The 27,780-nt window shown below is 40.9% G+C and overlaps 1 protein-coding gene across 1 annotated transcript in view; it reads right to left on the bottom strand.

Moving 5' to 3' along the window:
* The window catches only part of PKD1L3 (polycystin 1 like 3, transient receptor potential channel interacting), a 74,978-nt gene that overhangs the window by 11,032 nt on the left and 36,166 nt on the right, over positions 1-27,780 (bottom strand). Inside the window, exons 14-24 of the mRNA XM_075536733.1 lie at positions 25,782-25,928; positions 18,429-18,625; positions 17,910-18,109; positions 17,411-17,591; positions 16,376-16,568; positions 16,049-16,283; positions 13,423-13,522; positions 11,331-11,471; positions 9,252-9,437; positions 1,971-2,286; positions 998-1,131 (exon numbers count right to left, since the gene is read on the bottom strand). Of these exons, the coding sequence (XP_075392848.1) occupies positions 998-1,131; positions 1,971-2,286; positions 9,252-9,437; positions 11,331-11,471; positions 13,423-13,522; positions 16,049-16,283; positions 16,376-16,568; positions 17,411-17,591; positions 17,910-18,109; positions 18,429-18,625; positions 25,782-25,928 (2,030 nt within the window). The remainder of the gene's footprint in view (positions 1-997; positions 1,132-1,970; positions 2,287-9,251; positions 9,438-11,330; positions 11,472-13,422; positions 13,523-16,048; positions 16,284-16,375; positions 16,569-17,410; positions 17,592-17,909; positions 18,110-18,428; positions 18,626-25,781; positions 25,929-27,780) is intronic.

Genomic DNA, 27,780 nt, shown 5'->3' with positions numbered 1-27,780 from the left:
GAAACGTGGCCCTGGAATTAGATGTGCCGTGCTGACCTCTCAGCCGGGCTGCATTGCTGACATTGCTGGGAGGGAGAGTCTTCTGGTTTCTGGGTGGAAAAAGGAAAAATGTGTTGGGAACATCAATGGTAGCTCCATCAGGAGAGCCCCCTCTTTCTGTGGCATGGAGACAACTGTTTGAAATTCCACTCGGTGCTCAAGGGTTGCTGTTTTACTAATTGTGATGTTCTTCTCCAGGGACTGTCTCCTTATGACATGTCCAGAGTACATGAGACGAAGTCTCTCCATCCTTGCCTCTAAGGAGCATTCTGGCTGTACTTCTTCCAAGACAAACCTATTTGTTCTCTGGTCCTTTCAATATTCTTCGCCAATACCATAAACTGATAACCTTGTGGTTTGAAGTCCAACACTTAACTCATGGCCACCAAGGTTCCTTGAATAACAATTGGTAACACAAAACCAAGCAAGTAAAAACAGCAACAGAAATTCTATGGAAAACAAAATGTACAAGAAAAGAAGATTCATGGCTCATCTTGAACACTCACATAATCATAATAACCAAAGTGTTCAATATTAAACTAAACAAAAATTATATTACTATGTTTGGGTAAATGGGTAAAAGAAAGCATGCATATGTGCATGTTTGTGTATATTAGGGATATGTGTGGGTAAAAGAAAACTAATGCCTCACTAGAAACAAGTAAATAGATAATACTTAAAGCTTAAAAAAATCATAAACATTTTCAAATTAAAAAATTTTAAGAACCAGTTTACAAAGCTGCTAATAAACTGCCTCTGTGAAGCTGGGAATCAACAGAAGATTTACCTGTTTTGGTCCAAAGCCTTGATCAACTATTTGCCTTTAAAATTAAATTATATTTATATACAATAACTTTAACTAAAATAACCTACTTTCCTGGCATAAGATAGGGAAAGAGATTGGGTCTGCTCTTGGGATCGGTAGGTCCTGGAGACAAGAGAAAAGAGGCTTTCATACCCACGTCGCTAGTCTCCAAAATCAGGGTCACAACACAGAACAGGTTCACGTTAGCGTTGAAGACTACAAATTCCACAAAGAGGCATTTGGTGTGCCGGTCCAGCCAGTGGCTCTGTTTCAGACTCTGTAGAACTCTGGGGGAGAGAAGGCAGGGTGGGATAATTTCTCCAGTTAGCACAATAGAGGAAAAAGCTCCACCATCTCCAACATCACTGCCACATTTAATTTCCCTGAAATATTTTATAATTGCTAATGCCCAAACTTTCACCGCTATTAACATGAATGTAAATTGCAAACTGTACAAATGAAGGTTTTCATAATAGCATTCACACTGTTAAATGTTCAAGAATCCGTATGTGGCCTTTAAGATTTAAAATAGAATTAAATATATGTGCTATTTCTTTTCAAAGTATTAAATGCTACTCTTTAGTAATATTTTAAAAGGTGGGAAGACTGAAAATGTCATTATTTGTTTGGGATTTTTAAAAGTAATTCATTTCCTGTTGTAAGTTAAATGAAGGGATATAATTTTAATTTAAGCTTCAAAAATAAAGACAAAGATTCTCATAAGATACATATGACTCATAAAAGGCAGTTTTTCCTCTTATATTTGAAAATGATACCTTGTCGACACTAGAGTTACATGAATTCTACTGTATCCTAGGGTTGAAATAAGATTTTTCTCCAGGTAATGACAAAGAACGTGAGTGTGTGTGCACTTCGCTGTTTGTTATATGTGCAGCACAGTTGAGGGCAGCTTTGGCTGATGTCGGTTGGTGTTTCTTGACGATACATGGCAAAGAAGTTTGGGTAAATAGTCAAATCAAAACATAACTGCAGCTTGAGGCTGCACAAGTTCATCACAGAGAGCAGAGTAGTATTAGAGTAGTGAGAGGAACTGCTCAGCTAGTGCCTCATGAAGGGACGAAAGCCAGTGTCCTGCTGTCCGTGTCCAGGGCCTAGGCCTGCTTACTTGGTTGCAGTACTGGAGTTTCGTCCAAGTTTCACAGCATAGCCACCTCCAGAGTAGGTGGCGAATTCCCCTTGGATGGGATAGCCACGCAAGGTCTCCTGGCTCTGATAATGCCAAATGCTGTCCGATGGTGGGATGTTTGTATCAGGGGGGCCCCAGGCAGGCCCATAGTTCTCAGTAGCCTCCAGAACTTGGTAAAATGGCTTCCTTTGTTCCTGGGGAGAAACTCTGCTTGGAGAGAGTACAGCACCAGGCATGCGAATCTGACGAAGCAGAACATTTCCCAAAAGAAAGGAGTTGCCATCTGTAATAAATCCTAGTGAGAGAGTAAAAGAAGCCATTAAGAAACTGTCGCATCAAGTCACTAACAAGACAGCCCAGATTTAATCATTATTTTAAAATTGTATGGTAGTAAAATGTACATAACAAAATGTGTGCCATTGTATGAGTGTAATTCATTAAACACACTCACCGCTATACATGCCCAAAGCTTTTCATCACTCCAAACAGCAACTCAGTACCCTTAGGTAACAATTCCCCAACCTATCATGCCTTAGGCCACAGTAAGTACTGATAAGCTTTTGTCTTTATACACCTGCCCGTTCTAGATATTTCACTTAAGTGGAATCAGGTAATAGTTGTCTTTTTGGTGTCTAACTTACTTCACTCAGCATATTTTCAAGATCCAACCATGCTGTAGCAGATATCTGGACTTCATTAAAACCAACAGCAACAAAACACTTGACGCTGAATTGTGTGAGGGTTTCCAGAGCAGGCCCTCAGTTTTACATTGCATCTTTCACCTCATTAGTTGCAGTCCTCTCTCACTGTAGCATCATGTCATCTTCCTCCCTGTGTTTTCTCCTTTCCCGATCCTTCTGACCTTCGCTTATGTTCCTGTTGCTATGGCTCCCCTTATAGACCTGTCTACTGTTTGACTGAAAATTGAGCCACAGGGGTGAATTCAGTTCCAGACTTGAAGGGTAACCAAGGGCCACAGTCTTGGGGGTCCCATCCGACTAGTGAGCCTACTCTCGTTTATGATTGTGAGCTCTGTGCCAGTTTTCTCCCACTCTAGCAAGAACTTTCTAGGGTGACCCCTTTCTGAGCAGTTGGACTGGTAGCCAGGTACCATCTAGTTCTTCTGTTCTCAGAGTTGCGGAAGCTGGTGTTTGTGTGGTCCATGATGTCACTGAATGGATTGTTTCTATACACCTCGGGACTGACACAGTGGCTACAACACGGGCTCAAGTCCCAGCACCATTGTGAGGGTGGCACAGGGCTGGGCATGTTTCGTTCTGTTGTAGGCAGGGTAGCTATGAGGGAGAATCGACTTGATGGCTGCTAATGACAACGTTACTTTTCATCACTCTTCTTGTTTCTTTGTTTGAACCAGCACTGTCAGTTGTCTCTGAGACCTTGCGTGGTGGCACATTTGTATTTAATTGATGAGCATATGTTGGTGTTGTTTTCAGGTACTCGCCCCTTGTCTCCTGGTAGGTAAGACAGAGAATGTGAGTGTGTGCGTACTTCTGTTTGTTCTACGCAAAGCACAGTTGAGGGCAGGTTGGGCTGATGTTGGTTGGTGTCTGGAATGATAAATGGTAAAAAAGTGGGTAGTAGCCCTTGCCCGGTCGATGGGGTTGTGGAAGTGTAGATAGGACTGAGCTATGTGGGCACTGTTGTTGTCTCCTTGTCAGGTGGGGCAAGAAAAATAAATAAAAACACACAATATCCAAGAAAAGAAAAGGAAAAAAATAAGCAAGAAAAAGGAGGCAAACAGAAACAAACATTTAATAACTTGAGGAAAAAATAAAGGAAAAACAAAGGAAGAGAGAAAAAGGAAAATACAGATGCAGAACTAGGGAGAGGGAAGAAAGTAAAGAAAAATTTAAGATAAAAGAAGAGAGAAAGAAATGAAAAAATAGAAACAAAGAAAATATTTTTTAAAAGCAAAGAAAAAAGATATGGGAAAGGTAAGAAAAGGGGAGGGTGAGGGGAAGAGAAAATTGAGACAGGGGCAAGACTGAGAAAGGGGAAAAACTGCAGCTAGCAAGACATCTAGTATGGGTCAGCATCCACTCTTAGCCAAAGAGAGTGGGTGGGAAACCTGGTCTTAGATGGAGTTCCTGCTGGCCTAACTGCAGTATGGGCTCAGGGACCAGATTGGGAAGTAACTTGTGTAGGCTCAGAGGATGGCTGAAGTTAGGCTGCTTGTTCTAGAAGAAACTCTTGGGCCCAGAGAGAACCTAGGGCCAGGGCACGTATTCATGCATGGATAAAGTTCTTGCTCACGTAGGGTGGCTGGTCAAAGGCTGCTTGCCTGGCACTGTGGTTCGGCCAGTCTGATCAGGTAGAGCTCACCTGCCTCGAGACATGGGGGTGGTATGCCATGAGGAGTGATCTGACCTCAGACAGAGCAAGGGCATACAGAGGGGGTTGTAACCAGCCATTGAGTGAGCGAGGAGGGGGGCTGTCCACTCCTCTGATCACCCGGAGAGTATGGGGAACAAGGGCGGACCCCACCAATCTTGTGACTAGCCATTCATGCTTGTGCTGCTAGGCTGCTGTGTAGGTCAAATGCTCCTTGTACAAGTTCAGGATGACATTTCATGCGTTCCATCTGTCTCCTCTCTGGCTGCTTTTGTTCAGCTTCTCCTAAGTCAGTATTCAGTCCACTTTATCCTTTCATCTGAAGTTTAGAGTTCCAGGATAATCATCCATATCGATTTCATTTGATCTCTCATGGCTTTGTTGTGTAGGGACTGTGTAGCGTGTCTGCCTAGTCTGTCATCTTGCCAGAAGTCCAGGACTTCATTTTCTTTAAAGCTGAATAAGATGTCATAGCATGTTTATTTATTCATCTGTTGACAGACACTTGGGATGTTTCTACCCTTTGGCTATTTGAATAGTGTATTACCACTATTAAAAAACATTTTTCTGAAGATACTAGCTAATCTAATTAGGTAAGAAAACAAAATGTGTTATAAAGTTAAAGAGAGTTAGCAAAATGATCACAATGTGTAAATGCAGTAAAATATAAGAAAGTTGGAACCTGTTATAAGTTGGCAAACTGTCAGAGAAAGAAAACAAACTTTTCCATTAAACAGAAAGTGATAGAAAAGAGGTGACCTCACCCTGTGAAAGGCAAAACCATGAGACTCTAAATCAGCGGTTCTCAGCCTGTGGGTCGCAACCCCTTAGGAGGTTGAACAACCTTTTCACAGGGATCATCGCCTAAGACCATTGGAAAACACATAAATATTTCACAATATATAATTACATATTGTTTTGTGATTAATCACTATGCTTTAATTGTGCTTAATTCTGCTCATTTTGTAACAATGAAAATACATCCTGCATATCAGATATTTACATTACGATTCATAACAGTAGCAAAATGACAGTGATGAAGTAGCAACTAAAATAATGTTATGGTTGGGGGGGGGGTCACCACCACAGGAGGAAGTGTATGAAAGGGTCGCGGTGTTAAGAAGGTTGAGAACCACTGCCCTAAATCAAGGCAGACTTCTTAAGTTCCAGCTCTCACAGGTTTCAGGTATATGCAAATCTGGATAATAAACCAAGCGAATCAAGTGGAAAATGATTACTTACAAAAGACCGAATTCAGCAGGATGGTTAGTATTTGTGGAAATAGTTTGGAGAACTCTTCTGACTGCCTGTGGCTACACGGCGGAGAAGACTCCAACTCTACACCAGCCCCGGCGATTGCCTCAGGGTAGAGGTCACACGTGTTTTCACCCTCCCCACGTCTTTCTCCTGATTCTCTACCATCTAGGCCTCTTACTACATTCTCCTTCTCTGTGGGGTTGATTATTCCATTGCAATGGCCACACAGAACTTATAGACAATATTCATGACTATGGGGGTTGTGAGAGGCAGGCTTCTCTAGAGAGACAAAACCAGATTGTTAATAATTTTATATAGATAGATATAGATAGATAACACAAGAAATGAACTGTTAAATTATATACAGATAGATAAATAAATATAATACAAGAAATAAACAGTTAAATTATAAAGCAGTACAAATGGCTCACTCCCGAGGGAGAGTTCTGAGACCCTGGCAGTCCTTCGAGTCTTGAGGGCCACCAGGTAGTCCTCTGTAGAGAGAGCTAGGCTATCCCAGGACAGGCAGCAAACAGCAAGGCAGGTCACCAACTGTCAGCCAGGTCACCAACTGTCAGTTCCCAGCTCAAGAGATGTAAATTCCAATCGTGTGGTCTTAAAGGGACCTCAATTTACTGCGACACAGTCCACAGGCTAGGCATCCCATAGGTAGTGTAGCCTGTAAATTGAGGCAGAGAACAAGCAAGGCAGCAGCACATTGGTCCAATGATCAAAGAGCGAGAAACAAGAAAGGTGAGGCTCACTGAGCCATTTATCTCTCTGCCCTTCCATCAATCCCATTTGTGTTTATCGGCCAGGCTGGCACAATAAACTATCTCAGGGGCTATAAAGGGAAGTTAACAGGTTACCAAAATGCCAGGATCAGAAAACATTCAGGATATAGTATTTAGTCCATACTGATACCCATTTTCAGCCAGCAGCCAAGTCCTCGCTGCTCCTCAGTCTCTCAACCCCAAGGTCCCTTAGCTTCTGCCTGCATGGGCCAGGAAGCCCATCTGCTGCTCTGCCTCACTGCCCCATGATCTGCGCAGCATAGCTCCTCTGCTCCATCTGGCCAGGGCTCCTCTGGTGCTTCTGCTGCCTCCACTACTCAGGGAACTTGCATGCACTCTGCTGGTGGCCCTTCTTTCTATTCCCACTTCTGAGATGGCTCTTTTATACCTAAGGGAATGGCAAAACTGACTAATCCCCTCTATTAATATTTCACATACCCTATTTGCCTGGTCCCACTCAATCATTCTGTGGAAGTTATGGAAAATGGACAGAAGAGCCATATAGTGATTAAGTTCATTTCACCATAGTACTAAATAAACATAAATAAAGAGCACTTATATATACACAAGTGATACTACATGGTATAAAAAAGATATTTCATTTATAACAGCTATACAAACTATAAAATAAATCTAATAGGTGATGTACAAGAACAATATAAATACATTTGTCTTCTGAATCTTACTGAGGGGCATAAATGAAGATTATAGCAATGGAGAAGCATGCCATATTTGACATAGGAAGCAAAATAAAGCTATCAAATCTCAAGTTAATTTTATAAGTCTTTATATATGAGGGTGCTTCAAAAATTTTGTTCAAAAACTCCATTATTATTTGATTCCAGTTTTCCATATGGTTTTTGAAACACCCTCATAAAAACATCTAAGTCTAGATACCTTTAACTGTTTAGCTCTTACTGTATTAAAATGCTACTACAAATAAAAACAAGCAAATTGACCAAACTGCCCCACGAGGAATGTGCAAAGCAAATGGACTGGCATTCGTTCATTTGTCTTTTAATATAATTAGTCGTCATCCAGTGACTTTCAATCACAAACACCAAGTCCTGGTTTAGATGTAACAATACAGCAGTGGAGAAAAGAGCATTCCAGTCCATGGGAAGCTTACATTTGTAGAGGGGGAGATCTACATTAACCAAGCCATCCTCAGGTAATGATAAGTGGTATGAAACATAAAATAAAATAGCGTAAGGAGTTAGGGTTTGGTGGGGAGAGCAATGCTGTCAATTTAGGTAGCTTGATTAAAGAAAGTTCCTTAGAGAAGGTGTCATATGAGAGCCCCAGCTAAAGGGAGAAGCACACAGTGAATTGGTATCAACCAGGGGCGAAGTAAGGGCAAAGGCCTTCAGACGACAGCACGCACCGCGTATCTGAGAACAACCGGACTCTGGAGTGTCTGAAGCAGAAGGAATGTGGGATTAGGGAGGTAGGAGATAAATGGGCAGATAAAGGCTGGACTGTGCAGGTTTTCAAAAACGTGAGAAAGGACTTGGGATGTTAAGTCTGATGGGAATCCATGAGGAAATCCTGAACAGAAGAGAACACAGGTGTGTGTGTGTGTGTGTGTGTATGCTTCTAAAAAGTAATGTGGGGGTGGGAATGGACTGTAGAAAGGCAAAAGCGAATGTGTCCGTGAAAGGTGGAAAATGGGACTCTAGTTTGAACTGGGATTGCTCGTGAGTGCAGCTGAGAAGCCTTTCCTATGTTTCTGAAACATTTAGGGTTTAACAACGTCACTTCTCACTAGGCTGTTAGGGACATGGGCATAAGACTAAAAAAGAATTAAGATGCATTAAATAGGGACAACTTCTGTTAAAAGCTCTCCTAAGTATTCAAAGCCCACTTTTAGAAAAACACAGTCTAGGAGATGCCTCGAACCCCATCAAGGAGCCACCAATATGGACGTAAATGAATGTAATTACTTCCATAATATATTTTATTTAAATAGAGAAACTTACAATAATGATAAAGTTTTGACAGCTGGTGAAAAATATTAAAAAGCTTTCTTTAGGAAAACATTTTCAGTGTTTCTCTAAAACTACCCAGGCAATGCATATTCTTGATGGGAAGATTCTGAGAGGGCAAAAACAATATTATATTAATATTTTTATCATTAGCTCCTAACACGGTTCTCTGCATACTATGGGTGCTAAATACATGTCGATGGGACTGAACTCTATTACCACACAAGAGAAGGTACACAGGGATGCTCTCCCTGCCCGGTTGACTCTGACTCATAGCAACCCTGTTGTTCCACAGGGAAGAACAACCCACCAGGCTTCTGAGGCTGACCATCTTAAGCCTCATCTTTCTCCCATAGGGTGGTCGGTGACTGGGGTGGCTGATGACTTTGAGGTTTGCAGTCCGACTCATAACCCGCCTCATCATCTCACAAGCATGGTCATAGACTTGAAAAAGATTGCACATCAGGCCAAGATTTTACCACAAATGGAGTTCATTCTGGTTATATGTGAGTCTAATACTGTGCAAACTGAACAACCTTCTCAGCTACATGGGATCCATTAACAAGGGGGGGGGGTGGACACCAGTCCCAGGGATCATTCTAGTTAATTTTCATGATGTCGTAAATAGATTCTCATTCTTTTTCCTCCTTTTTTAATCAAATAATTTCTGTGATACCAGGAGGATCCAGCTCCTGTGGGCTTGATGATTTGAGTTAACAGATATAAACCTGCGCCTGCTTAGATGAGCGCCAAGGGGTAGTAGTGGGCTACCCACAAAGATCTGGTAAAATTGTAAGCATGAGACCATCTTTTCCCAGGGCGTTTAGGGCAGAAGTGTCTTACATGACCGGATCCCATGACGGTGCCCTTACCTCTGTAATCTCCATACAGGTTAGGAAGGAGGGTGTGGTTGGTCCAGGGGTAGAAATCTGGAAGCTGTTGGATCTCTGAGAGACGATGAGAAAAGGTCTTCTGGAGAACTTGATGGAGGTGAAATCGATCAGAGTTCTTTGTGGAATAGATCTCAGTCATCAGTAAGATTAGAAAGAGGATTTGCACTAGTGCAGAAGAGAAAGAAGTATCAGCGTTGGGTGGTTATCTTAGAAATAGTCTACACTGTTTCTTTTATTTTTCCTAAGCCTATAAGACATTCAAAATAAAAACACCCCAAAACAACCCCCGACACAATTTCATAGGGTTCAACCTAAAATTGTCAATAAGTAAGCCAAACCATTTGATTCTTAGTGAGATGTATATTCCTTCCCCAAATTATTGTCACTGATCATAATTTTTCCTTAAAGATACATAAAATTCCACATAGAAAATATTGTTTTAGTTTGTTTAGTTTTAGAACTAAACTACACACACACACACACACACACAACGAGGCTTCAAAAGTTTGTGGAAAATGATATGAAAAGATGAAAAATTTCTAGCAACAATGAAACATACAACTTTCCTCTAGTTCTTTAATGCTTCCTGCCCCACCTCTTGCCCATCCGCCCCCCACCCCCGCCACTATCATGATCCTAATTCTACCTTACAAATCTGACTATACTAGATGATGTACACTGGTACCAATAGGAACTGGAAACAGGGAATCCAGGACAAATGATCTCTTCAGGGCCAGTGGTGAGAGTGGCGATACCGGGAGGGTGGAGGGACGGTGAGGTGGAAAGGGGAAACCAATCATAAGGATCTACATATATAACCTCTTCCCTGGGGGACAGACAACAGAAAAGTGGGTGAAGGGAGACGTCGGACAGTGTAAGACATGACAAAATAATAATAATTTATAATTTATCAAGGGCTCATGAGGGAGGGGGGCAGGAAGGGAGTAGAAAAAAATGAGGAACTGATACCCAGGGCTCATGTAGAAAGCAAATGTTTTGAAAATGATGAGGGCAACAAATGTACAAATGTGCTTGACACAATGGATGGATGGATGGATTGTGATAAGAATTGTACAAGCCCCCAATAAAATGATTAAAAAAATTGAAGTCCCCTTATGTGTGTGGAAAACCCTGGTGGTGTAGCGGTTGCAGGTTGGGCTGCTAATTGCAAGGTCAATGGATCGAAACCACCAGCCCCTCCATGAGAGACAGACAGGTTTTCTACACCTGTAAAAAGTTATAGTCTTGGCACTCTCAGGGCTAGTTCTACCCTGTCTTATAGGGTCGTTATGAGTCAGCATACACTCAATGGCAGTGAGTTTATGACTTAAAAGACTTAAAAGAATGAAAGGCATGATGAAAATAGAACTTGTAGGAAGGGGGGAACGCAGAGGGAGGGGATAAATGAGGAGCTGATGCCAGGGGTATGGAGAGCAAATGTTTTGAGAGTGATGAGGGTAACGAATGTACAAATGTGCTTTATAGAACTGACATATGTATGGACTGTGATAAGAGTTGTATAAGCCCCCAATAAAATGATTCAAAAAAAAGAAAATAGAACTTGTCTTCTTGGGTCCATGGAATTCAATAATGTACTATAGATGTATTGGAACTAGTCACGTCACATTTGTAGAATAGCTACTTTTCAAAGCTTTTTCACTTTTCATCCTCCCTGTGAAGTATAGAGATCAACTATTGCTATCACATTTTGTAGCTGAAAAGACTGACTTACTCAAGCATAGGATTAGATCCTAAGGCCCCAATTTCAGGAGACTTGTCATTCAACAACATGCCCATCTTTACTGGTATCTAGAACTTTGCAAGGCATATTGGGCTGCTAACCACAAAGTCAGCAGTTCAAACCTACCACCTGCTCTGAGGGAGAAAGATGAGGCTCTCTGCTCCCGTAAAGGTTCACAGCATTTCTCCCCTGTCCTATGTGCTGCTGAGGTGGGACTGATTGATGTTTTCACCCTTCTAGAAGTCCTCTTTTATTCTCCCCTCCTCTCCTCTCAGTGAAAGTGCTGCCCTGTTAACACGCACCACCTCTCCCCATACCCAGTATATCTCCAGTCAGCTTGAAGAGTTTCAACTCTTTCCATGGTTTTTCTGGAGGCCGCACTAGGCTCGTTATAGATGGGGCTGTGTAGATGGAATTGTTCTTATCTCTTGTGCCAGGTAATGATGAAGAACATTGTGCTGTCATAAATTCAAATATAAGCCAGGAAAATGTTACATTTCCTTAAGCAGCCATTCATCAAGCATTTGCTAAGCATTTGTTACGAGCACCTCCTACTAAATGCTAGAGAAACAAAGAAAAAGATACTTAAGCAGTGCTTCTCAAACTATGTACGATAACGAGCTGTTGAAAGATTTTCCATTTCCAATCTGAGGGGGACTGCTACTTTGGTAAAAGACAATTAAAATTAATTACTAGAAAAGTGAAACAAGTAGACAAAATTAAGTCAAAAGGTTCACTATTAGGGCTCTAGGTCATATATGCATGGGTTTATTCTGAACGAAACATGTTTAAGCCTGTCTGCAATCAGTAGATGGCTGCAGCCAAGTTCTTTCAAGAACATACTTGTCTTTATCTTTTTGACTCATCAAAAGAACATTGCCAAAGGGAAAAAATGATTTTGAGATCAGGACTAATATAAAATTCTTATCAAAACTCAAGTGGACATCTTCACAAATCATTGGAGCTATGTTCCAAGTTTACAGCATAGGTCAAGTATTATAAAGAAGGCCAGGAAGACTTTCAAAATGAACTTGAGTTTGTGAAAACCAGATCAATCTTAAAAATCCTACACAGTGAGTCAACGATGGCAGACAGCAACCTGAAACTGACATCCATGACAACATCACCCAGAAGTCAACCCAGATACAGATCCAACATACCCAAAGTAAATCTGAAAACAGGCAACCATACAGAGCAATTTGTAATGAAGACAATTACAAAGTAAAAAGAGGCAATAGTGTAGTTACAGAACTTCCAAATAAAGAGGAAGTCATGTAGATTTCAAGAATATGGGTAAAGAGAGGCAGAATGCAGCCAGAGGGAGGATGGGAAAAACTTACAGAGGGAGGAGGACACTGGTAAGTGTAAAAGTTAAAGGCAACAGAGGTAAATGCTGTTGTGCATACACTCCTGCAATAACGGTGACTGATGAGTAGATGCACTGATAAATACAGAGGCTGAGCAGATATGGGTGGGAGCAGAGGAGTATATGCACACCCATAGACATTCACTTTATGTGGCAAAGAATATTTATTTATACATGGGTATTTACTTTTGATGCAATTCTATCTATGGATGAGGTGGAGCACACATGGGGCGAAGGCATGAACATTTCTTAGATTGAACTAGGAATTTGGGGGGAATGAGTTGCTGGGCCTGGGGACTCAGGACCATGGTCTAGGGGAACACCGAGTTCAATTGGCATAACATAGTCCACAAAGTGCACATGGTAATTTGCTGAGTACCAACAGGTCATGAAGGCTGGAGAGTGGCCACCCGAAGTTCAAGTATTTTAGTCTCCTTATCCAGAGGAAAGAAAAGTGATGAAAACACATGGAAAAGTCATTCTGCTCTGCTAATGGACCACAGGAACACCAATCCCCACAATGCTCAGACCAGTGCAACTAGAAGGTGGAACTGAGTTAGAAAGTCCTGGATAGAATGAGGCAAACATGTACAACAAAACTCAAAATCTTTAAGGATACCAAGCTTACTAGCTGGATAGAGACTTATAAAGTCCCTGAGACTATGGTCTTTGGTCACCCTTTAGGTCTGGAACTGAACTAAACCATGAGGCTCAATTTTCAGCCAAACCAATAGACATTTGCAGGTGTTCAGGTACAGATGGTGGGCAGCTGAAAGTAGCATATGGGCTAAGAGACAGATAGAGTGAGAAAAATAGTATAGGTGAGAGTTGAGAGAGGATGAGAAGATCTAGGGAGGAATGCCTAAGTCTTGGTGACACCTTGATAAGCCTTGGGCAGAGGAGTAGGAGTAACTAGACGATTAGAGATAAGATAGTGAATGGATAAATTGCTTGCCTGAGTCAGTGAGCTAGGCTTCTACTTTTCCAACATACTTTTCTATTTACAGAATGAGATTTCTAGTAGTTATAAGAACTTGCTTTACCCAAGAGTGCCAAGATTCTCTTCAGTTGTTGTTCCTTTTCTTTGTTAAGCCATGGCATCTTGTTCAGCATCAATGAGAGTAAGAATGTGAGGCAGATCAGCTGGACAGGGAAATCACAAGAAAATCTAGCCAGCAGGTATTATAGCGTACAGGGACATCATTTTGTAAAGGTTAAGTTGGGTATTCATCATAAATTTCAATTATTTGACCCTTTATTTTCATTGACAATTAAGAACTAATTTTATAATCATGTTTGCTGTGGGGTCTGGAACGTCCCCAAGAGTCTAAATCATGTTAATATTAATATTTTGCCTATATTTCTCACTATTCTAAACTCAAAAAGTGTAAATCATTATAATTATTTGTAGAAATTGTTTAATAACACTTCCCAATGTTTTTGGAAGACCCTTGATGGACAGCTAGACTGGAGAAGCCAGACTTTTAAAAGTCTCAATGATTAAATTTCAGCTTAGCAAAAGAGGTTATGGAGTCTTAGAGAAATATACATCTCTTCCATGGTTTTTTCAGTAGTTTTCATGGTTTTTTCATATGCATGTTAAAGTTGGACAATGAATTTAAACAAATCAAAGAAAAACTGATGCATTTGAATGGTGGTGTTGGCAAAGAATATTGAGAGTACCATGGACTGCCAAAAGAACCAACAAATTGGTGTGGGGGGAAGTACAGCCAGATGCTCCTTAGAAGGGAAGACGGAGTGACTTCATCTTGTCTACTTTCGACATGTTGTCAAGAGAGATCCGTCCCTGGAGAAGGTCATCATGCTTGGTAAAGTGGAGGGTCAACGGAAAAGAGGAACGCCCTCTAAGAGATGGACTGGCACAGCGGCTGCAACAATGGGCTCAAGCCTAAGAACCATGGGGAGGATGCTGCTGTGCCGGGCGGTGCTTCATTCTATTCTACATAGGGTCGCTATGAGTGGGAACCAACGCACCTAGCAACTGTGGCAGCAGCAACTCCTTAAACTTCCTAGAAGGCAGAAATTCTCGTCTAATTCTTAGTAGACTAAGGATGGAAGGCACATTTTCCAGTCTCTTGCCCCACCTTCTCACCCCTTTCAGCCCTCCTCCCCTCCCTGGAGAGGAGTCTGTGTAGGTGAGTCTCTCTCCAGGGGTTGCCTGCTTCAGTCAGGGTCTGTCCTGCTGACTTGGGTTTCCCTTGAGTGGGCACAGAGGGCCCGGGTCAGGGCCAGGCCTGGTATCTACAGGAGAGTTTGAACCCTTATCTCAGGCCCTACTTTAGGCGTTTGATGGGTGTGAGGTGGCAAATCTGGTCATATGTGTTCTGCAGACTTAAAAGCTCCCTCTCAAGGATTGTCCTGAGAACTAGACTGGGAAGAAAGCCCATTTAGCCAAGGGTTCATCGACATTCCTCACTAGTAATTAAGCTTTGCTTATCACTTTGATAGTCCCTTTAAAATGTTTTTCCCTTATTTTCTTTTATATTGAAGTATTATACATTTATTATAAAAATTTGGTGAAAACGTAAAAATTGTCCTGTAATCTTACCATCAGAGATTAATTAACTAATTTAAAATGTGAAGTATACTCTTTAATCATTTTTATTTTAGTCAATATTTACTTAGTTAACATATTTACATTCTCTATAACATTATTTTTAATGGTTACTCATTATTTCATTCTATAGTTGCATCATAATACATTAATTGACTAATGTTATGCTGGATATTTAAACAGTTGCTAAATTTATTTTATTATTATTACAAACCACTCTGAATTTTCTCAGAAAGAAAATCCTAAGTGAAATTTCTCTGAAATGAAATGAGATTTGAAGGTTTTTGTTATAAATTGTCAAACTTTCTCTTTAGTATTGACCGCTTGTTTTTCTTGTCATTCTTATTTATTTTTACATTTTTAAAAACAAAAGTAGAATCTTATTCTAATTTAATCTGATTAATGGAGATTAGTTTCTTTTTTAAAGCTTTTAAAAATAATTGTGACCACAAAATGTTTGTTTTTCATCTGTAATTTTACATTACATTATATAAAGTACAAATCACTCTTTTTGTGATCTTTGATGGTTGTAGCGAGTGTATCTACTCTTATAAGCAAGGTACCAAACAGTCCACACCCCAACATTTCCTTGTGCTCTCCCTTTGTAGCCAACTCTTTCTCCCATTTGCCTTATTGCGTGGCAACTGAGGTTCAGTTCTCCATTTTTCAATCTTTTAGAACTATACAGACTTAAATACTTATGGATGGAATGACAATGGCCTGGAGTCCTTTCTTAGAAATAGGAGACATAAGATTGGCCATAAGGTGGCCGTTGTTGAAGCTGGATATCCTATTCTCTACCTTTATGCACGGGTTTGACACTTTCAATCACAATTTTTAAAAATTTTAAGCAAGTTTCTATATGCTTCTCAAATCTTTTCTGCCATATCTCTATAGTCTATCAGTTCTTGCTTTTCTTCTTCTGTGGTTATTTTGTGTACACATCCCTAATAAAGTTTATTATATTCACTTTTCATATTATTATTATCTATCAAATCATTAGGAATTTGGAATGATACCCATAGCCATAGTTTTTGAAGCTTCCTGTCGCTTTGGTTCCTTTAAGCCTGGTGTGACCGTGGTTTCCCACATACCTTTACTGGCTGGCAGATGAAGATGTTTTGGAGTACTGACAATACCAAGGAGATAACCCAGCTGGTAGCTTGATCTTTGTTCAATTCCAGACTGTAAAGTACTGTAAAAAAAGCTGAGGCCAGACTAGTGACACCGAGGAAGAGCCAGCAGAGAGAAGCCAGCCATCTTTGCAGCCCATTAGAGAGGGGCTTCTTCTCCTCTTCTGAAATCAAGATGGGGAAACTGGTCATGTCCCTGAAGAACAAAGGTTAAAGGGACAATATCTTACCCAACGGAGAGAGCGGTCCAAGATGGTCACAGCTGACAGAGAAAATGCACTGCTTTACCTGGAGGGCCCTTGTTTCACGGGAAGAATGTGTGCTTCCAAGACTTCCTGGAGTTTTTGCAGCTGGCTGGCTGCACTGAGGAAGTCACCAGGTGGGTGAACCCCAGTGACACCTGGTGCGTTCAACTGAGTTTGAAGCCTCTGCACAACTCTGAGCAGGTAACAGTGGAGATGATGGTGGTTTTCAGAGACGACTGAAAATATATTTTGAATGGATACTTTCATAAGGAGATTTCAACAAATTATAATTGTAGGTAGATTAATAATGATATAAAATTATTCTACACAGTGGAGAGATTAGACCTGGAAAATACAGCATTTTTGTCATCTTAAGAACAGTGGTAAGTTTCTGACAATTTGAAAATTGTTAAACTTTGATAAAAAGACTTTATCAACATTATTTACCTTTTTATTTATTTATTTTCATTTACCTTTTAACATCAGTACTTCAGTTCATGGGATCTAAAACCAAAAAAACCCAAACTCGCTGCCATCAAGTCGATGCTTCTCATAGCGACTCTTCAGAACATGGTAGAACTGCGCCTGTGGGTTTCTGGGACTCTCACTCTTTATGGGAGTAGAAAGCCAGTCATTCTCCTGAGGAGCAGCTGGTGGTTTCAGACTACTGACTCTTCAGTCAACGAGCCAATGTGTAACCACGATGTCACCAGGAATCCTATGGGACCTATACTACAGGTAAATGTTCAAAACCCCGAACTGTGTTTGAGAATCCATACATTGTATAATCTTACCTGCTTATGGTAGAAAAGAATGACAAGTTTCAACAGCACCCAATAAGGTAGGTGAAACACAGGGATCTGATAGCAGAACATTTTGTGGTTTTGTTTTAAATCCTGTGCTTTATAATACCAAATCGACTGTCTCATAAGCCACCAGGTAGGACAGTTCAATATTGAGAGTTTAAGGAAAACGGAAACAGGCAGAAGGTTGTACCATGCCTCTTGGTTGAGAATAAGTGAGGAAGGAAGACAAGGCAGACTCCGGGAAGAGAGTCCCAGAATCTACTGAACTTTACCATTTGCAGGAATGCCTCCTGACTGCTGATGACAGCCTTGGGCTGCTAAGTGGGAAGAAATGAGACTGGACAAAAATGCCACCAGTTTGTCGATTTCATAAGAACTCCATGACGGTTGCCCACACTCTGAAAGCAGGTAAGCATGTCTCCTGAGCAGAAACCCCACAGTCTCCCTTAGTTCCTGAATGTAGGACCAAGATGAGAAAAGTCAGTCAGTTCATCTTAAAGTAACCTAGGGTTGGTAACAATGATAGAAAAGGGCAGCTGCTCTCCCTTGGAGGGACATATGCTTAGTGCAAGGAACTAAATTAAAATTTCTCTCTATCAGAAAACAGTCATCTACTGGTAGCTTCAAAACAAAACCCAGATCTAAGAGACTGCAGCAGGAAAGCAGCAGCTATGGCTCGGTCAAACACCCCAAATCTAGACTGTATATATATATTGTATTCCCCCTTCAAGGAACATATAAACTATTTGTAAAATTTCATACCAAACTTACCTCAACTACCTGCGTGTGAGAGAAAGATTCAAAGGAAGCATCTGAGGGTTGGGGGACCTGAATAGGGTGAAAGAGAGGCACAGGTTCCTGTGTTTGAATCAGGGGGAAGAGTCGTCCAATTACAAGATTGAGTGGGACAAGGATGACAGCTGACTGGATGCTGATTAACAGCTCAGACCAGGTCACAGCAAACGGACCCACTGAAAAAAAAGGACAATATCAACCTTCATTACCAACAACTAAAACCATTACAGAGTCATTTCTCTCCCTGGTGGTGTTTTCAGCAATTTAACTATGTTTATTGAAGGGCAGAAAATTACTACGGCAATGAAAATCCTAATGTGCTCCTAAGCCTGCATCATTAATGAATGACGGAGAACAGGAGTATGCTGATGGTAGGGCACAGGAGGGAAAGTGAAGGCATGCACCCGTTTCTAACCCTGGGAGTGAGGACAGTGGAGTACAATGAATGAGCTGTGCACTGCAAGCACACACACACGTATCAGGGTTGATTCACACCTTGCTCGTCTCTTTTGGCACGGGTGCCATTCATCTTCCAGAACATGACATTGATGACCATGTTGCAGAGAAGCAGGGTCATGCAGCAAGTGAGCCGCTGGACCCTTGTGAACTGGTTCCAGGGATGCCGAGTTGCGACTGAGAGCCATAGATAATCTTGTGTGAATTTTTCAACAATCATGGAAGAAAACAGGTGTCTACAAAGAGAAATTAGAAAGGGAGAGACACAAGGTTTCATTGGGAAAGTGCCCAAGACTAAGATCTTCTTGGACACTGTGCACCCCTTCTATGAACATGAGCTTGAACTGGAGTCATCCCTAGAGATCTCCCCAGTGCTTAAATGACATAATGATATTGTTCTTTTGATATCTTAGAGTAAAGGTTTTCAAAATAAGAACTGCTTGTAGTACAAGAGAGTTTAAAATTTTAAATTGTTGTTTTAGCCTTGCAAGAGTTTGAATATCTGGTCTTCAACTAACATATGCCTAGCCCAAGCGATGGCCTGTTCAATCATCGCATGTTCATGAGAAAACGAAACAGTGAATAAGGAAACCAAAGGAAAACGGGTATCTTTGAACTGTAGTCTCGGTGAAGACCACTGGGTGTTCCATGTATCACTAGAAGGTGGTGAGTGTGAAAGAAGCTGCGGAATTGCTGGGATCTGGATCTGGAAGAAGGCAGGGCACAAGTGAGTCTGGTTTTTACAAGGGTAACTAGACCAAAAGTGTTTCATAAGATAGGGGAAAGGAGACAAAGCCACACTCACTGCTAGAAGCAAAGGTTGGAGCTAGGGCTTATGAAAGGATAGAAAACAGAACAAACAAAACCACAAAAACTTCCCAAAGCTACAACTTTATTAGTAAGGAGGTAAGAGAAAAAGGACATCATGATCAGGTGCTAAGCCAAGCTTTCCATTGGCTCATGACAAGATCTACAATTACCCCTGTTGCACTGAGCAATAGATGTTTCAAAATGCTATAATTAGACCTAATTCTAGTCTAGATATATGAAGGGTTTAAAAGAAATAGTAATAAACCTACTAGTCAAGGATGGGTATGAACAAAGAGAAGTAGAGAGGCAAACATATTTAATAATAAAGTCTTCCATTCAAAATGAAGTTACAAACCCAAATTATAGAGCCCAGAAAGAAATGTAATGCTGATCAAGGCTGCCAATACACATAAATTTCAGTTCAGAAGAAAACAACTTCATAACACCATTTGACAAAGGCTTCAAGGGAAGTATTTCAGGTTGTTCAAAGACATATAAAAAAGGAATGGCATTCACTTTAAAAGATGAAAGGTTATGAAAACAAAACAATAACCAAAAGAACAAATTAGGAATGCTGAAATAGGAAAAAGTTATCAAGCACATAGAAATTTTAAATATTTATGAATTTTGCTGTTATTGAGGGTATGAACTCAAACTCGCTGCCACAGATTCTAAGTCATGGAGACCCTGTATAGGGCAGGGTAGAACTGCCCCTGTGAGTTCCCAAGATTGTAACTCTTCCAGGGATAGAAAGCCTATCTTTCTCCCAAGGAGTCGCTGGTGGTTTTGAACTGCTTACCTTCTGGTTAGTAGTGCAATGTGTAACCATTATGCCACCAAGGTTTCTCTATTGAGAATATACACAGCAAAATACAAACCAAATTCAGTTATTTCTACCTGTACAACCCAATGACACTGACTTATATTCTTCAAGTCATACAATTGTTCTCCCCATCCTTTTCTGAATTGTTTCCCCATTAATATAAACGCACTACTCTCGAGGTTTGTATGTAACCTTTTCAGTTGCTGTTCTCACTTGGATCCCAGATAGAAAGATCTTAAAAGGGTTTAATGCTCAAGGCAGAAATTTTTTCCTACTTAAGCTGTACCTCTTATTTGGTTTTAAGCAGACAACAGGGGATATTTTTAATTTAAATTTGAAAGATGACCTTAGAGCAACAGTTTCAAGGAAAGATTGTCTTAAGGCAATAGTTTCAAGACAGTCTGAAGTCCATAAGAATTTGAAATTATGTTCTGCATTTTTCTACTTTTTGTATTTTTTCTATTTTTGATTATTCTTTAAATATATATATTTTTAAATGGAAGGAAATGGCAGAGAAGTAATATTTTCAGAGGTTGATAGCTAAGAATTTGTCAGATGTTCAGATGTGATTCTGCATATTAAAAGTACATTTGAAAAAAAAGTACATTTGGTTTGCTTGACACAATGGATTACATATGGATTGTGATAAGAGTTGTATGAACCCCCAATAAAATGATTAAAAAACACAAAAAAGTACATTTTGTATACGAAAATAATAATCTATAACTTATCAAAGGTTCATGAGGGAGGGTGAGTGGAGAAAGAGGGGAAAGAAATGGGGAGCTGATATCAGGGGCTCAAGTGGGGAGAGAATGCTTTGAAAATGATGATGGCAGCATATGTGCAAATGTGCTTGACACACTGGATGAATGTATGGATTGTGATAAGAGATGTAAAGGCCCCCAATAAAAGTATTTAATAAAAAAAGTACATTTGGTATAAAATAAGATTTTGAAAAGTAAATATGAAAAAAAAGATAAATTCAAGGCCAAAAACAGAAAAGGTAAATTAAAAAAATCATTTTTGGGAGGGCTCGTACAACTCTTATCACAATCCATACATAAATCCATTGTGTCAAGCACATTTGTACATTTGTTGCCCTCATCATTTTCAAAACATATGCTTTCTACTTGAGCCCTTGATATCAGTTCCTCATTTTCCTTCTCCCTCCCCACTCCCTCTTCACTCATGAACCCTTAATAATTTATAAATTATTATTATTTTGTTATATCTTACACTGTCTAACGTCTCCCTTCACCCACTTTCTGTTGTCCAACCCCAGGGAGGAGGTTATATGTAGAACTTTGTAATCAGTTCCCCCTTTCTACCCCACCTTCCCTCCACCCTCCCAGTATCACCACTCTTACCCCTGGTCCTGAAGGGATCATCTGTCTTGGATTCCCTGTGCTTCCAGTTCCTATCTGTACCAGTGTACATCCTCAGGTCTAGCCAGATTTGAAAGGTAGAATTGGGATCATGCTAGTGGAGGGCAGGAGGAAGCATTTTAGGAACTAGAAGAAAGTGGTATTTTGTCGTTGCTACACTGCACCCTGACTGGCTTGTCTCCTCCCCACGACCCTTCTGTAAGGGGTTGTTCAGTTGCCTACAGATGGGTCTTGGAGCTCCAACCTGCACTCACCCTCATTTACAATGTTATAATTTTTTGTTCTTTGATGCCTAATACCTGATCCCTTTGACACCTCGTGGTCACACAGGCTGGTGTGCTTCTTCAATGTGGGCTTTGTTGCTTCTGAGCTAGATGGCCGCTTGTTTATCTTCAAGCCTTTAAGGCACCAGATGCTCTATATTTTGGTAGCCAGGCACCATCAGCTTTCTTCACCACATTTGCTTATGCACACATTTGTCTTCAGCAATCGTGTCAGGAAGGTATGCATCATGGAATGCCAATTTAATAGAACAAAGTGTTTTTGCATTGAGTAAGTACTTGAGTGGAGGCCCAATGTCCATCTGCTGCTAAAAAAGTAAATCTTACTATAATAAATTAAGGTAAAAAGTATACCATCATAAATAAAGAAGTATTAAAAAAGGGCAAACTCACTGCCATCAAGTTGATTCCAACCCTATAGAGCAGAGAACTGGTTTCGGGCTTCGGACACTTTAAATCTTTACAGGAATAGACAGTTACATCTTTTACCTGTAGAGCAGTTAGTGGGTTGAAATCGCTGACTTTGAGGTTAGTTGTTGAGTGCATAGTCCACTGAGCCACCAGAGCTTCCAAAATAAAGACAGTATACTTTAAAAGATTACAATTATCTGATAAAAGACTTCAGAAAGTGACAGAGATGTGCTTACATTCAAGGATAACAGAGAAAACGTTTCTCTTGACTGGTCTGCCCATATCTCCTTTTGGTAGCACAGACCAGAGACTTCTAGTCTTGGAGTTCAGCTCCTGTAACCCAACCCCTGCAGTATTTGTCGAAAACATTCAGACAAGTGTTTAACTTTGCAGCTACTAGAGGTAGTGAATAACAGGGCAAACAACATACTAATCAAAACACTTAAAAGTTGTGGAATAAAATTTTCCTAGAGGCTTTGAAAAGTTTGGATATATTCTTGGGAATATTGAAGACCACACACATGCATAAAGCTATGTGCATATCCAGGGCTGAGAATATTATGAGCTATATCGTCTGACTGATCTTGAGGCTTTCAGAAGCAGGAAATAAAGGATAAAGAAGAACTGCCAACTAACATGCTGTGTGTTTAAGGAATGCCCCAACACATGCATACAGCTGTACAATGAGAATCCCATCTGCAAAGACTGGGAGACTTACTGTACAGACTGGGCCAGGCATGAACAGAGTTCTTAGTGGTTAACCACTAAGTTAACCCTGCAGAGACTTCAAGAGTTACTACATACGACAAAGAATACAGACTTTAAAGAATTAATTAAGAAATTTCATTAAACAAGCAGCAGCAACAAATGTAAGAGAAGGACAATAATCTGATATCCAAAGGTGACACATTACATTATTTAAATGTTCGGTTGTTAAAAAAATTATGAGACATGCAAAAAACAATAAATTACGGCCTATATTGAATAAACAAATAAAAAGCAGCTATTAGAAACTGTCCCTCAGGAGGAAAGTCAAGGGAAATAGAGGAAAGAGCTGGGAGGCAAAGGGCATTTATAGAGGCCTAGATAAAGACATGTATATATGCAAATATATAGAGGCCTAGATAAAGACTTTTATATATGAGGATGAGGAAATAGATCTATGTGCATATATTTATAGGTTTAGTATTAAGGTAGCAGAAGGATCTTAAGCATCCACTCAAGTACTCTCTCAATGCAGGAATACTTTCTTCTATTAAATTGGCATTCTATGATGCTCACCTTCCCGACACAACCACTGAAGACAAAGCAGGTGCATAAGCAAATGTGGTGAAGAAAGCTGATGGTGCCCGGCTATCAAAAGATAGTGTCTGGGGTCTTAAAGGCTTGAAGGTAAACAAGTGGCCATCTAGCTTAGAAGCAACAAAGCCCACATTGAAGAAGCACACCAACCTGTGCAATCCCGAGGTGTTGAAGGGATCAGGTATCAGGCATCATCAGAGCAAAATATCTTACCATAGTGAATGGGGGGGGGGGAGTGCGGAGTGGAGCTCCAAGACCCATCTGTAGGCAACTGAACAACCCCTTACAGAAGGGTGTCAGGGAGGAGACAAGCCGTCAGAGTGCAATGTAGCAACAATGAAACATACAACTTTCCTCTAGTTCCTAAATGCTTCCCCTCACCCCCCACTATCATGATCCTATTTCTACCTTGCAAGTCTGGCTAGACTAGAGGATGTACACTGGTACAAATAAGAACTGGAAACGCAGGGAATCCAGGGCGGATGATCCCTTCAGGACCAGTGGTGTGAGTGGCGATACTGGGAGGGTCGAGGGAGGATGGGTTGGAAAGGGGGAACTGATTACAAGGATCTACATGTGACCTCCTTCCTGGAGGACAGACAACAGAAAAGTGGGTGAGGGGAGATGTTGGACAGAGCAAGATATGACAAAATAATAATTTATAAATTATCAAGGGTTCGTGAGGGAAGGGGGAGCGAGCAGGAAGGTAGGGGGAAAAGTGAGGAGTTGATGCCAGGGGCTTAGGTGGAGAACAAATGTTTTGAGAATGATGAGGGCAATGAATATACAAATGTGCTTTACACAATTGATGTATGTATGGATTGTGATGAGTTGTATGAGTCCCTAATAAAATGATTAAAAAGTATATATATATTATATATGGAATCAACTAGAAAATCTGAGCTTAAAAATGCAGTAAGTGAAATGAAAAATTCATTAACATGTCTCAACAGCAAATTTGAGCAGGCAGAAGAAAGACTTCTTGAAGTGAACTTGAAAATTGATCAGTTTAAATTAATCAGTTGAGAAACAGAGTAAAAGAGTGAAGAAAAATGATGCAGCCTATGAGACCTGTTCTTAGGGTAAACACCAGTAAGCACAGCAACATATGCAAAACTGGAGTCTCAGAAGGAGAAAAAAAAGCATTTGTGAGGAAAAAACAAGTCCAACTTTGAAAAGGAATGCTGCAGAGGTAAGCACTAGAAAAAATACAGCCACTCCTCACCTAATGACTAACCTGTTACTTGATATTCATATTCATAAAAATAATAAAGCCTCTCCCATCCAACGTGTTTGCACACCACTTTAGTTTCTTCCCCATAGCCATCTCCTGACCCACACCACCGCCCGCGCCTGTTATGTTCACAGCTGAAGCAGCTAGCTAGCCAGAAGACCTCTCGCCTGTCCCACCACCTCACTACCAGGTCTACCGTTGTAGCTCCTCGTGAGAAAGAAGGGATAACGTGAATGTTGAGGAAGCCAGTGTAACAGGGCTTACAAGTGCTGGAAGAGCCCATGAGGAGGTGGGAACAGGTAGGGGAAAGTTACTGCTGCTGCTCTCCCCTAGCCAAGAACCCTGGAGGGACCAAGTCCTGCAGCAGGAAGGCTACTGGGGGGAATTTGGGGTCTGGAACCACAGCAGAAGTGGGCCCCCCCCCTTTTATGTAGTCTGGTCTGCAGAGATCATCTTCTGCGCACTTGCTACGTCTGCAGGTTTTCAGCCTTTGAGTCCACGCTCTCAAAACTCAGCAGCACACAGCTTGTTTCTGTGGAATTCTCCCAGCCTGAGGGATAGTAGTAGGAAGCTGGAGTGCGGAGGGCAAAGCCATGGAGGGCACAAGCAGCTATCTTCAGTGACTGTCTGGACTCCTGGCCCTCTGTAGCCCGAGTCACAGAGTTGCCAACTGTGCCTGGTAGTAGGGCCTCAAGTTCGCTTAAGCAACAACCTTTACAGCAGGGTCTTGGGGTCCAGGGCACAGGGGTTCCTAGGATTTGGCTCCATGCTGCCTTGGCACCCACCTCCAAGGATAGTATTAATTTTACATAATCACTTGGTCTTTGGACCCTAACTGTGTTGATAAATGAGGAATGATGGTAAACCCACTGCCGTCAAGATGGTTCTGACTCATTGTGACCCTATAGGATAAGGAGAAATAGGGGTGAGTCTAGTTATACCTTTTTTTGCCTTTAGTCATTTTTATATGAGGATATAATACCGGAAACCCTTGCAGTTGTTTTATTTCCTATATAAGAAACTAAAAATCCCTGACATCATTGAACCAAACAATTGAAAGGAAGAAAATTATTGTACAACAGAAATAAAGTATTCTAGCTGGTGCATATCAACATTCGCTATTTAACAGCAATTTCCTAAGACTACCTGAAGGAAGAGAGCTCTCTCTTGGAGACTGGTGCAAAGATCTGGTCACGCTCACAATCTCCTAGGTCCGCAGCCAGCCAACAGTTGCACAGGAAATGCCATTTCCTCTTAACTGCCACCTCACTGACAATTACCTGGCTTACATACCTAGAGTGAAATGAAGATAATCACGTTATGGAGGTGGCACAAATAAATTACTATATATTATTGATGTGTATTCCTGGACATGAAGAGTGGTGATGGACATCTAACATGGTGAATGTCATTAATGGTGCTGAATTGTATACTTCAAAGGGCAAACTTTTTGTTATAGTTATAATTTATCACCGTTTTGTTTCTCTAGCAAACCCTGCCTAACACAGTCAATGATCATGAAAGCAGAAGTCAAGAAATCAAAAGATATCTTGTTTTGGGAAAATCTGCTGCACAAGACGTGGCTCAAGTAGTGAAACACAAGGTCAGTACTTTGAAGGCAAGAAGCAGCTGAACCAAACCACTGTATTTTCCATCACCTTTTAATGCATGTGAAAGCTGGACAGTGAAGAAGGAAGACCAAAGAAGAATTGATGGATTTGAATAATAGTGTTGTGAAGAACATTAAAGTCTAAGAAGAACGAACAAGTCTGTCTGGGGAGAAGTACAGCCAGAGGCTCCTTAAAAGTGAACATGTTGTGACTTCACCTCATGTGCTTTCGACATGTTGTCAGGAGCGACTGACTCCTGGAGAAGGGCCCCATGCTCGGTAAGGTATGTCAGTAGAATCGAGGGACAATGTCAAGGAGGTGAACTGACAGTGGCGGCAACAATGGGCTCAAACGTAACCACTGTGAAGATGGCGCAGGTCCGGGAAGTTTTTCGTTCTGTTGTGTACAGAGTCGCTAAGAGGTGGAATCAAGTTGATGGCCCCCAACAACAAATTCTGGGTACTGCTGGAGGAAGAGGCAGGATCCTTCAGAACTGGCACTCAGTTCAGGTTCATGCGCTCACCTCTATGCGTGACAATTATTTATCTCACGTCCAAGGACATCACACATCTGCCCCTTTCCTTCCGCTCTTAATTTTGACCCAGAGTATATTTCATAATGAGCTACTGACTAAATGTAGTCTTTCAAATGTATTTTTCATCTTTAGAAATACTTATAAATACTTTTAATTTATGGCTCTTTGGGAATACGTTTTTTTAAATCATGTTATTGGGGGATCTTTAAGCTCTTATCATAATCCATACATCCATCCATTGTGTCAAGCACATTTGCTCATATGTTGCCATCATCATTTTCGAAATGTTTTCTTTCTAATTAAGCCCTTGGTATCAGCTCAGTTCCCCTCCTCCCTTTCCCACCCTCCCTCCTTCATGAGCTCTTGATAATTTGTAAATTATTTTTCTTTCATGTCTTAACATCAACCATTGTCTCCCTTCACCCACTTTTCTGTTGTTTGTCCCCCTGGGAGGGGGTTATATGTCAATCATTGTGATCGGTTTCCCCTTTCTAACCCCACCGTCTTCTTACCCTCCTGGTATCGCTACTCTGATGATTGGTCCTGCGGGACTTATCTGTCTTGGATTCCCTGTGTTGCGAGCTCTTATCTGTACTAGTGCACATGCTCTGGTCTAACCGGATTTGTAAGGTAAAATTGGGGGTCATGGTAGTGGCGGGGTTGGGTGAGGGAAAAGAATCATTAAAGAACTAGAGGAAAGTAGTATGTTTTGTTGGTGCTATATATACTGCACGCTGATTGACTCATCTCCTCCCCATTGACCTTTGCATAAGGGGATGTCCAATTGTCTACAGAAGGGCTTTGGGTCTCAGGGCAATGTTTTATTGTTACTATTTTGTGCAAGGTCATGATAATATTTAATAAAAATAAAACATCTATTACTCCACCATGCAACAGATAACCACATGGTTTATTTTTTATGGTTTTTTCCAGGCTATGGTCATTGTACACAGCTTCAAGTCTGAAATCTCATAGTCATTTGCTATTTTTGGGTTCAAAG

Source organism: Tenrec ecaudatus, chromosome 18 (assembly GCF_050624435.1).
Source record: "Tenrec ecaudatus isolate mTenEca1 chromosome 18, mTenEca1.hap1, whole genome shotgun sequence".
Classification (NCBI taxonomy): domain Eukaryota; kingdom Metazoa; phylum Chordata; class Mammalia; order Afrosoricida; family Tenrecidae; genus Tenrec; species Tenrec ecaudatus.
Note: the sequence above shows the minus strand (reverse complement) of the source record. Positions and strands in the feature narration are given on the sequence as shown.